Source organism: Sminthopsis crassicaudata, chromosome 2 (genome assembly GCF_048593235.1).
Source record: "Sminthopsis crassicaudata isolate SCR6 chromosome 2, ASM4859323v1, whole genome shotgun sequence".
Classification (NCBI taxonomy): domain Eukaryota; kingdom Metazoa; phylum Chordata; class Mammalia; order Dasyuromorphia; family Dasyuridae; genus Sminthopsis; species Sminthopsis crassicaudata.
Genome location: NC_133618.1, coordinates 350,808,460 through 350,820,895, shown reverse-complemented (window position 1 = coordinate 350,820,895; position 12,436 = coordinate 350,808,460). Strand labels below are relative to the sequence as shown.

General features: G+C 33.5%; 1 protein-coding gene across 3 annotated transcripts in view; it reads left to right on the top strand.

Annotated features, from left to right (window-relative positions):
- Window positions 1–12,185, top strand: part of PYGL (glycogen phosphorylase L) — a 126,987-nt gene extending 114,802 nt beyond the window's left edge. For all 3 annotated transcript variants that reach the window (XM_074290792.1, XM_074290791.1, XM_074290790.1), the window contains 3 exons: window positions 500–634; window positions 1,087–1,153; window positions 11,825–12,185. In XM_074290792.1, the coding sequence (XP_074146893.1) occupies window positions 500–634; window positions 1,087–1,153; window positions 11,825–12,001 (379 nt within the window). In that variant the 3' untranslated portion in view covers window positions 12,002–12,185. The remainder of the gene's footprint in view (window positions 1–499; window positions 635–1,086; window positions 1,154–11,824) is intronic.
- Window positions 12,186–12,436: the final 251 nt, after the last annotated feature.

Here is a 12,436-nt window from a genome sequence, read left to right as displayed (position 1 = left end):
CTTCACTGCAGGGGACAATAATGATAAATGTTGGAGGAGATGTGGGAAAACTAGGACACTAATACACTGTTGGTGAAGTTGTGAACTGACACAACCATTCTGGAGAGCAATAGGGAACTGTGCCCAATGGGCATATTCTTTGATCCAGCAATGTCTCTACTGGGTCTATATCCCAAGGAGATTACAAAAAAGGGAAAAATGCCCACATATGCAAAAATGTTTGTAGCAGCCCTTCTTGTAGTGGCAAGGAGCTAGAAACTGAGTAGATGCCCACCAATTGGAGAATGGCTGAATAAGTTATGGTATATGAATGTTATGGAATATTATTGTTCTGAAACAATCAGCAGGATCATTTCAGAAAAACCAGGAGAGACTTACATTACCTACTGTATATAATACAGTATAATGTACTGTATATAATATGTATAGTTCTATATATATATGTGTGTGTGTGTCCTTTTATATATATAAACACTTCCTTCATTAATCCTATTCTTAGGTATGATGCTAAGGAATATTATGAGAAGCTTCCAGAACTGAAGCTGGCCATTGATCAAATTAATAATGGATTCTTTTCTCCAAAGCAGCCGGACCTTTTCAAAGATATTATTAACATGCTATTCTATCATGACAGGTAAGTATCCAGAATGGGATATGTAAGGCATGACTTTGGGAATCAAGTTGTTTTTTTTTCTTACTGGGGGAAAAGACTAGTGGTTAAGCCATGTTAAGTGAGCATGAACTCAAGATCAGAAAGAATGAGATCGAGGCAAGAAAAAAATGGGGTTTTGCCAAATAAAGATAGTAAAACTGACAAAGCTAGCATTCCAATTTTCCCATATAATGGTTTGTCCCACTATCGAATTATCAACATTATGGCGTTTCTTAATTATAGAAAAGGCTGTAGAAAATTATGTGGGCTAGCTAACATTCTTAGTAACTGCTTTGAATTTTGTCAACATTTAACCAAAACATTTAACCAAATCCAATATCCAGAGCAAAGATGTAATTTAAATAAAAAGTTAGTAAAGTTACAGGATGTGATAATAATTCTTTTGTTTTCATTTTTATCCCTCAATAAAATAGATTTAAAGTCTTTGCAGATTATGAATCCTATGTCAAGTGTCAAGAAAAAGTCAGTCAACTATACATGGTAAGACCATTTCTAACATGTCTCACTTATCAAATTTAAAGAGAAGTTATTTTTTGGAGGAAAAGTTTCTATTTTCTTTTTTTTCATTTTCCCCACTATAGAAATGTTTCTCTTATACTCAGGTCCTTGCTATTATATTAAAATGGAGGATTATTCAGTTTCCCTTCTCATTCAGGCAAAAAGAAATTCTCAATTTGCTTCTAATTGATAGAAGGTAGGATTTTGATTTGCATTTAGTGGCATTGTATATAAAATATGTAAAAAAATTTAATCCTGTTTTCTTAATTATGAAAATAGATTTTCTATAATGTGGGGAACTATTTGAGGGAAATTTATATGTAAAAAGACTTTTGCACTTTTCCAATAGAGATATTATTGAGTAATCCTCAATAAACCAAATTATCCATCTTCCACAAATTACATCCTCTGCCAGGACTAAAGGATTTAGTTGAGTACATGGAAAATTTTATAAAGACTTAGGTGTCCAATAATAGAGATCTTTTAAATTAGCATAAGAAAATAATTAATGGATAAATGCATGACATATATCTGTCTTTATTTTTAGTCTTATTTTGGAATTCTGGTCAATTATAGCTGTAGATCTCCTATGTCATGAGAAATATTACTGCCCATTAAACATAAGTAGCACCATTCTTGATGGGGTATAAGCACAACAAAAAAGAGTATTTATAAAAACAAAGAAACTGAAACAAGACAGAGTTTGAAAAAATATTTTTCATTAAATCTCAAAAATAAAAAAGCTTTGTATATATGTCATGGTTTCTCTGGAATATAGAAAATAAGGTATATTCCCAACTTATAATATTTGCTGTTGGATTATTTAATGTTTATGCTACTGTATTACACTATTACTTTATTTTATATCAGGTTACATCAAGTTCCCAGAAATACACTAAGCTATTCTCACTGTAAATTTGAGATTATTGGTTTTGACATTAGTAAAGAGAAAATGGCAGTGTTATCATCAAATCAAAAGTAACTCATAATGCTTCACTGCCACTTGACATTTTTCTACCTCATTTAGCTAGATATAGAAAAAATATATACATATGCATATATATGTATATACACAAATATGCTGTTTCTGTGTGTATGTGTGTGTGTGTGTGTGTCCAGAAAATCAGAATAAATAAAATGAAATTTACGTGTGCCTTGGAATGGCAATGAATTAATTTTAATCTTAGTTTAGTTTCAATTTAGCTTCAATTAGTTAGTTTCAATTAGAATACTTTGTTGGAGGGAAGCTTAAAAATATATAAGCAGAAAATTATTGAGGACAAAAAGAAAAAGGAAGAGATAAGTGTTAAATCAATACAATAATAACACAATGATTTCCTCAGAATTATGCCGCATACTAAAAAACAAAGAAGAAAAAAAATAAATGTGCTATTTGGCACACTGAGTATTGAATGGCACCCCCGCTAATAAATCCACCTCTTGGACTAAAACATGTTAATATGTTAGCTGTATTTTTTTTCTTTATTTTGTCTACCTCTATTAAAAACCCCGATAATCTCTTTTTTAAGATTATAGAATCTTGATACTTATAAATTCTATTACTATGTTTGCTGTTGTGTCTGCCTGCATCAAGTTTCTCCCCACTTTGATCTATCCTGAATTTAGCTACCAAAATGATTTTCGTAAAGCACAGGTCCTCTCATTTTAGCATCCTACTAAGTAGGACTCTATCCTACTTAGGATCAAATATAAAATGCTCAGTTTGGCATTCAAAGGTTTTCATAACCTACTCCCCTCCTATCTTTCCAGTCTTTTTACACTTTACTCCCTTATATATATATATATATATATATATATATATATATATCCCTTGGTCCAGTGATACTGGTTTCCTGGCTAGTCTACAAACATCTCTTCATCTCTCAGCTCTGAGTATTTTCTATGGTCATCTGCCAGGCTTCACTTTCTGACCTCTTTGATTTCCTTTAATTCACAACTAAAATCCCATGCTTGGGAGCTTTTCTCTTAATTGCAGTACTGTAAAGTGCAGAATAGCTACTTGGTGGACTTCAGGTTCAGCCAGAGTCAGAATAAATTAATTTCCTTGGTCTTTAGGGGGAGAAGTGAAGGAGGCAGGTAAGCTACCACAAAGCTTTCCAAAGGGAACTTCTGGCCAAGATGGTGGAGAGGACACACACATCTGCTTAAACTCCACGTTTTCTCTCAGAATTTGTTTCATGACAAGCCTCGGAATTAGTGCTTGACCAGAAAAAAAAAACCCACAAACAATTACCAACAGAAGACATCCTTGAAATTCCCCAGAAAAGGTCTGTTTTTGCTCTGGGGGGAGGTGGGGGTGGGGACGAACAGATTGGCATAGGCTGAGGGCAGGCAGTGAGAGCTTGGCAGGCAACTCACACTGTGCAGACTGGAGGAGAGAGGGGTGCTATCTCTGCCATTTCTGCAGAAAGACCTTTACCACAGTGTAGACATTCTATCTTGGCAACAAGCCAGGATCAGCAGAAAAGCTGTAAACACAGGAGGTAAAGTCTATAACCCTGAAAAGCTAGGGTCTCTCAGGATCTGCCCACACCACCAGGAGTGACTCAGCGTGTTCTTAGAGTCTCAGAGCACAGATGCAGTGCAGCCATTGCTAACCTGTTAGTGCCTTGCTGCTGTCCCATGCAGTCTGTAGAGGAAGCCCAGTAACATTATCCAGCACCCCCCCAAAAAAAGCAGACTGCATTTGTTTTTCTTGTTAGTTAACAAGATTCTTCTTTGACAAAATGAGCAAAAAATTAAAAAGGGCTCTAAGTATTGATAACTTCTATATGGATAAAGAGCAGACTTTAAATCCTGAGGAGACTAAAAACAGACTGTCTCCAGATGAATCCCCAAAGGGAGTTATGATCTATTCTTCAATACACAAAACTGCCATAGAAGAAATCAAAAAGGCTCTCACAAGAGAGCTAGAAGATAAATGGGAAAAGGAAAGGGAAGCTTGGCAAGAGAGTCTGCATAAGTCATCCCACTCATTTAAAGATAGAGTGGATAAAGAAATCAAATCCTTGAAAAACAAAATTAGTGAGTTGGAAAAAGAAAATAGCTCTCTAAAAAATAAAATTGTTGAAATGGGAAAAAAAAAACTCCATAGAACAAAACAACTCACTAAAAACTCATTTGGACAATTAGAAAAAGATATAAAAAAGTGAGTGAAGAAAATACTTCATTGAAAGTCAGAATCGAACAAATAGAATTGAATGACTCAAGGAGACACCAAGAATCAGTCAAGCAAAACCAAAAAAATGAAACAATGGAAAAAAACGTCAACTACCTTCTTGGGAAGATAACAGACCTGGAAATTAGATTCAAGAGAGATAATCTGAGAATAATTGGACTCTTTGAAAAGTATGATTAAAAAAAGAGCCTGGACACTATTTTCCAGGAAATTATCAAAGAGAACTGCCCGGATGTTTCAGAAACAGAGGGTAAAATAGACATTGAAATTCATTGATCATCTACTGAAAGAGATTGCAAAATCAAAACTCCAAGAAATATTGTGGCTAAATTCCAGAACCATCAGACCAAGGAAAAAATACTACAAGCAGCTAGAAAAAAAAATTCAAATACAGAGGAGACACTAGAGAAGATTACTCAGAATTTAGCAGTGTCCACATTAAAGGATCAAAGAGCCTGGAATTTGATATTCCAAAAGGCTAAGGAACTTGGTATGCAGTCAAGAATAACTTACTCAGCAAAAATGAGCATCTTTTTCCAGGGAAGAAGATCGACATTCAATGAAATCTATTCTTGATGAAAAAATCGGATATAAACAAAAAGTTTGTTCTCCAACTATAGAACTCAAGAAATTCCTAAAAAGGTAAATAGAAATCTTGAGAAGTATATTTCTGCCATAAAGATATATAAAGAACACATGTATAATTTGTTCTAGAAACTAGAGGTGGAAAGGAAATTATACCAGAAAAAAGGGTAAAATGGTAGTACTACATATCACGAAGTAACCTATTACATCTGAGAGAAAGAATGGAGGGGGATATTCTCATTAGAATTGCCTTAAAGAGAAAAATATAGACACATTCGATTTATGGTGAAACTTCTTCCACTTCCCTGAAAAGTGGGAGGGGAAAAGTGAAAAGGGAAGGAGTAAGCTAAGTGAAAGAGAATACAGAAATTGTGAGGAAAAGAGATAAAATAAGAGTGGAAACTCTTAAGATGGGGGAGGGATACTAAAAAGGGAGGGCTGTGAGAAGCAAGTATGCTCACAAGTTTAATACTGGGAGTGGGGAGGGGATAAGGGGGAAGAAAAGGAGAAAAACATAAGCAGGGATTAATAAGATGGCAAGTAATATAGAATTAGTAATTTTAACCATAAATGTAAATGAGGTATACTCCCCCATAAAGAGGAAGTGGTTAGCAGACTGGATTAAAAGCCAGAATCCTACAATATATTGTTTACAGGAAACACACCTGAAGCAGGGTGATACATACAGAATAAAAGTAAAAGGTTGGAGCAGAATCTACTATGCTTCAGGTGAAGCCAAAAAAGCAGGGGTAGCCATCCTCATCTCAGATCAAGCAAAAGCAAAAATTGACCTAATTAAAAGAGATAAGTAAGGGCATTATATCTTGCTAAAGAGTAGCATAGATAATGAAGCAATATCAATATTAAACATATATGCACCAATTGGTGTAGCATCTAAATTCTTAAAAGACAAATTAAGAGAGGTGCAAGAAGAAATAGACAGCAAAAGTATAATAGTGGGAGATCTCAAACTTGCACCTCAGAATTAGATAAATCAAACCATAAAATAAATAAGAAAGAATACTTGAAAAGTTAGATATGATAGATCTTTGGAGAAAACTAAATGGAGACAGAAAGGAGTACACTTTTTTCTCAGCAGTTCATGGAACCTATACAAAAATTGACCATATATTATGACATAAAAACCTCAAACTCAAATGCAGTAAGGCAGGAATAGGAAATGCATCCTTTTCAGACCACAATGCAATGAAAATTACATTCAATAAAAAGGCAGGGGAAAATAGACCAAAAATAATTGGAAACTAAATAATCTCATACTAAAAAATGATTGGGTGAAACAGCAAACCATAGACATAATTAATAACTTCACCCAAGAAAATGACAATAATGAGACGTCATATCAAAATGTGTGGGATGCAGCCAAAACAGTAATAAGGGGAAACTGTATTTCTCTAGAGGCCTACTTGCATAAAATAGAGAAAGAGGTCAATGAATTGGGCTTGCAACTAAAAATGCTAGAAAAGGAACAAATTAAAACCCCCCAGACAAACATAAAACTTAAAATTCTAAAAATAAAAGGAGAAATTAATAAAATTGAAAGTAAACAAAACTTGAATTAATTAATAAAACTAAGAGTTGGTTCTATGAAAAAACCAACAATCAAGAGGAAATCTAATTAAAAAAAAGAAAGAGGAAAATCAAATTGTTAGTCTTGAAAATGAAAAGGGAGAACTCACCACTAATGAAGAGGAAATTAGAGCAATAATTAGGAGTTACTTTGCCCAACTTTATGCCATTAAATTCTATGACTCAAATGAAATGGAAGAATACCTTCAAAAATATAGCTTGCCCAGATTAACAGAGGAAGAAATAAATTGGTTAAACAAAGCTTTCAAAAGATGTATCCTAGATTCTGGCATCTGGAGTCACCAGCCTCTCTCCTCCTTGTCCTGCTGCCAACTCACTCTCCCTTCTCTCCCTCTGCCTTGCCTATGATTATCTTACTACCAAACATTCAATAAGCACCAAAGATGAGGAGAGCCATGATCCAAATATATGCTAAAAAAAAATTGTCTCACATCTAATAGGTAATTAACATAAGTGTTCTGCATTCTCAGATTCAAGTACCCTATTCAGAGTTTCAGTCCTCTAGACAGTATCTTCATTCTTTTAACTTTTTTCATTCTTTTAACTATTTTCTATTCATCTTTTTTACATCATGCTTTGTATATAACTATCGGTATATTTTTTCTCTGATTAGATTATAATCTAATTCTTTTTTTTATAATGATAGCAGGGACTATTTGTTTTTTTGCTGAGGCAAAAAAAAATATATGTATGTATATATATATATACATACATATATATTTTTTTTACTTGCTTAAGATCACACATCTAGGAAATGTTAAATGTCTGAGATCAGATTTGAACTCAGATCCTCCTGACTTCAGGACTAGTGCTCTAACCACTATGCCACCTAACTGCCCCTCAGCTAAGGGAAAACAACAGGGATCTTTTATACCTCCAGTACTCGGCATAGTACCTGGCATATAGTAAGGATTTAGTAATTATTAATTGATGCATTAATTGATTGATTGATGTTGATCTCAAGTCCACTTATCATGTAGAGGTGAAGGAAAACATATATTGTTTTAAAATTATATTCTTTTTCAGACAACAAAATTCCATCTTCTCTCTGTTCCATCTCCTCTCCTCTCCACCTCAAGTGAGAATGAAAGAAAAAATTACAACCATTATTACAAACTTTTATAGTTAAGCAAAACAAATTTCAGCATTGACTGTGACCATGAATATCTGCCTCCCTGCCTCTTTCTCTTTCTGTTTTTGTATCTGTATGTCTCTATCTCTCTGTGTCTGTCTGTCTTTCTGTGTCTGTCTTTCTATTCCTCTGTCTGTGTGTCTTTATCACAGACACACACACATACACACACACACACACACACACACACACACACACAAATGTTTGTGTATATTTCATTTTGTATCCTCAGTTCTTCACTTATATCAGAAGTGAATTAGCAGGTTTCAACTTTACTTGGAATTACAATTTGTCATTACACTTATCAAAGTCCCTTGTCCTTTTTGTTTTGTTTTGTTTTTGCCATATTGTTGTCATTATATAAATGTTTTGTGTCCACTTCATTCTGCATTTGTTGATATGTCTTCCCATGTTTTTTGAAGTCCTTATCTAGTAACTAAAATTTTAAAAAATACTGCATCACATTCATATGTAATAGTTTATTCACTCCTCAATTTATGGACAATCCCTCACATTCCCATTCTTTACCACCTAAAATATAGCCACAAATATTTTGTACATCCTTAGAGTTTGTTCTGCTTAGAATTAATTCCTCTCGTAATCTACACCCCTTTCTACTTCTTCTTTTTCCCCTTTCCCTCCTGATTAAGTGAAATTTATTTCTGCAACCAAATGTGTATGTAGTTTAATGATTCTTAAATTATTTCTCCTGGACATGTTGTCCAGATACACTGTATTGCTTTAAGAAACTTTATATTTTCTTCCATTTTTTCAGTCTTATGGCTATGTTTTAATATTTCTTATAGTTTAATGCATTTCTTGGCTTCTAATTGGTTCTTTCTAATTTTTTTAAAGTTTGTTGCATGGGCCAATTTTTGTATCTCTTTGCAAAAATATTATTTTCCTTTCCAATTTTTTCAGAGCTCTCTTTTTCAATCCTTTATGCTAGCACTCTTATTTCATCAATAAAAAGTATTTTAATTCTTTTTCCATTCTTGCTTTATGTGTTTTAAGCATTCTACTTGAACCTGTGCCCAAACTGTGTTGTCTTTGAGGCTGATTGTAGATGTGGATATCTCTTCTGGCTTGAGTTTACCTCTCATAGTAATAGTTTTTTTTATTGTGGAATACTTTTTCTTCATATTTTTTTGCTTATTTTTCCAACCTGCTTCCTGATTTAATCTTTGATAATAACACCAGGCTCTGGACACTTCTGATGGGAAAATTTGGCTTTATTCTATTACTGATTTTCTTAGGATATTGAATGAAGATTTTAGGGACAGTTAAGGCTGGGGACCTGAAAGCTTTCAGTGCTCCCAAAGTTATCTAATCCAAAAGTCTGATTGCATTCTCCTAGCCTTTAAACTTTATAAGTTCCTGATCTGGGTTTGGGTCTGAGCAGTAGTTGACTGCTGCTGGACTTGGCCTTTATAGGTTAACTGGTTTAGAGTGACAGAACTAAAGGTCTAGGACTCCTGCTATGATTATTCCTTGGTAGGTTCCAAACAAGGCCACAAATTAAGACTGTGATCCCACTCTCTTCCTGTGGTCTTAACCCAACAGCTGCTTCTTATTTCAGAACTTCTCTTCACACATTACCTAAGCATGTGGCCATTCTTATAAGTGTCAGGTTTTTTTCTTCAAAAGTTTTTATTGATTTTTGGAATAAAACGTTAACTATTATGTGTAAAAACATGCTACTCATGGGTGCAAGTATGCCCCAGGCCTGGATCCAGACTTGGATAGCGGTAAGAAAGCTGCAAATTATCATCCATTCCCATTGTAATGCTTAAGAATGGGTCTGAAACTTCTTCTTTCCCTGATGCATAGCTTCTCCCTAGGTTCCCTGTTTCTATGAGCTGCTTTTAGCAGACTCGATCCCAAATTTCTGCAGATCTCTCAGTCTATCTCACTCTGCTGACATAGGCTGGAAAAATGACTCAACCTGTCACTTCTTGATGTCCTTATCAGGATTCAGCATTTTCTATATCTGTTTGGAGAAGTTTTGAGGAGTTCACTATTCTTCAAACTGACACTCCATCATCTTAGCTCCAACCCGGTGATATATAAATAACTAATTTTTATGCTGGTTGTGTCAAACTTTCTAAAATTATATTTCATACTTTTGGTTGTTTTAAAATGGCAGGGTTTTATGATAAATTTATATAGTCTGCTATTAATATGTATGAATATATAAAAATTTTCTACAAATTACTAAAAGAATAATCATTTGTATTGATAGAAGATAGTTTTGTAAAGAGATTTGTTAATCTTCTAAGTAGAGCATTGCTAGCAAAATAAAACAAGAAAATATTAAATAAATCTTGATATATTCATGAACATATACATGCCTAGGGGGTAATATTTCATGTAAGATACTTAGATTCATAGATTTAGAGCTAGAAGGAAGTTTAGAGGCCATTAATCAATTAAATTTTCAATAAACATTTAAGTACCTACTATGTTCCAGGAACTGTGCTAAGTGCTGGAAATACAATTTATAAGAATAAAGACAGTCTCTGCTTTGACAGTTTTCAGTCTAATGGAGGAAGGCAATACACAAAAGAAAGCTGCAAAGGTAGAGGTGATAGGAGGCACCAAAGGGTGCACATAGCATGAGGGCTGATATTTTGGGAGTCAAAATCAAGCAAAACAGCTGATAGGAAATGAAAAGTTGACTAGAAAATCCTGATCCTTCTATAAAGGGAGACTTTGGGAGGAGTTTTTTGTCACTGCAATCCATCCTTGGAATAGAGAAGAGATATACCTGAGGATCACTTAGGATGTGCTAAGAATCAAAACTATAGCATTCTCCCTGATTGATGAGATTTCAGGTGATGAGTTTAGATTAGATGAAACTTGATGTTCTTGGAGTCAAAATCAGAGGAGTTGATAGGAATGTGACATTCAACTGTTTGATTTTATAGAGAAAAAACAGAGATTGGAAAATTGAGTGACTTGCCCAGGGTTATATAACTAGTAAGTGCCTGAGACAGGATTTAAACTTGAGTCTTTCTAGATCCAAGGCCAGGGCACTACCACCTGCCACTTTCTTGATCCTACTGCTATGGGTAGATTTGGTCTCTATCATAAAATCCACAGCAATGAAAATGGCAGGAGCCTGGAAGACTAGTTTTCACTTTTAATATTACTATTTTGTCTGTATTCCACTTTCAAAATATACTGAGAATGGCATAAACTTATCTATTCTCTACTTACCTCTCTTATCAATATTCAAATTTTCAATAAATTGCCTGTTTGTATTCATCTTTTAGAATATAGAAAAATTACTTTATAACTGAAACAAAACTGTTACACCTTTTGTGTCTATGTAACATAACAGTCATTGTCAGATGTTCAATAAATGTTGATTAATCAATCACTTAAAAGTTGTCAGGATTCCTAGAAAGCATAGGTTGCTACTAGAAACTAGGAAATAGCAGCCTTGTTAATTAACAATGCAAACATATGAATTCAGTATAGCATATATTCTTAAAAACGCAAACTAGAAGTACTCTTATTTTATAAAAAGTTATGACTTACTGAAGTAAAAGTACATCAGAGGTATTGATTCTTAAAATTCTGAAAATTCTTAAAATTAAAAAAGTATTTTTTGACTCCAGTGTAATACAATCTAGACTTTCAGTAAGCAAATAATATACTGTATCTGGTTTCTCAAATCTACTATTAGTTTTGTTATTTGCTTAGTTTTAATTTTCTGTAACTTAAGAAGGAAAAGGAAGGGAATAAGCATTAATTTATACTAATAACTACTATGTACCAGTATTTATACTAAATGCTTCATAAATATTATCTCTTTTTATCCTCACATCAACCCTAAAACAGATGTTGGATTTTTTTCCCCATTTTACAGCTGATGAAACTGAGGCAAAAAGTATTAAGTGATTTGTTCTGGGTCATAGAGCTAGTAAATATCTGAAGCTAGATTTGAGCCCATCTTCTCGACTACAGGCCCTGATGTCACTGGGCCACTAACTGTCTATTTATAATTTTCTTTAACTTAAAAAATGTTGTCATTATTTTCTATGAAATTTTAAGATTACCAAATTTGTTAAATATTTCCCAATAGAACAAAGCACAATAATGGTATTTTTTTGTTTGTTTTTAGAATTTGAAAGAGTGGACCAAGATGGTAGTGAAAAATATAGCTGCCTCAGGGAAATTCTCAAGTGATCGAACAATTAAGGAATATGCTAAGGATATCTGGAACATGGAACCTTCAGACCTAAAGATTCCTCTACCTAATGAGCCTAGAGAAGTGCTGAGTAAAGACAATGATAAATGAATTCAGAGTTTTGAACAATCTTTGGGTGGAGAAGTAGTCAAATATTATACAGTATTTAAGAATATTTTGCAACATTCCTTGCTTTAAAAATAAAACTGTATTGATTAGTTCCAAGTAACTTTTGGAAGAAAACTATGTATGTCTACTAGGACTGAAATAAAGGACTAAACTAGCTTGCCAATTATTTTATGGGACTAGGTGGTATCTATTGTCATTACCAAAGCTGGTTAGAAAAATACTCAGGTTTCTTAATATAATACAAATGTGTTGAAGTAATTAAAATATAATCATTTGGTCAAATTGGTATCAAATTAATTAAAATATAATCACATTGGAAACTCTTTAACACTGATCTCTAGATCAAACCAGAAGGTACTCATATAAAAAGCTTTTCACAATTATTGATATAACCATCTAACAAAAGTCTCTCTCCTA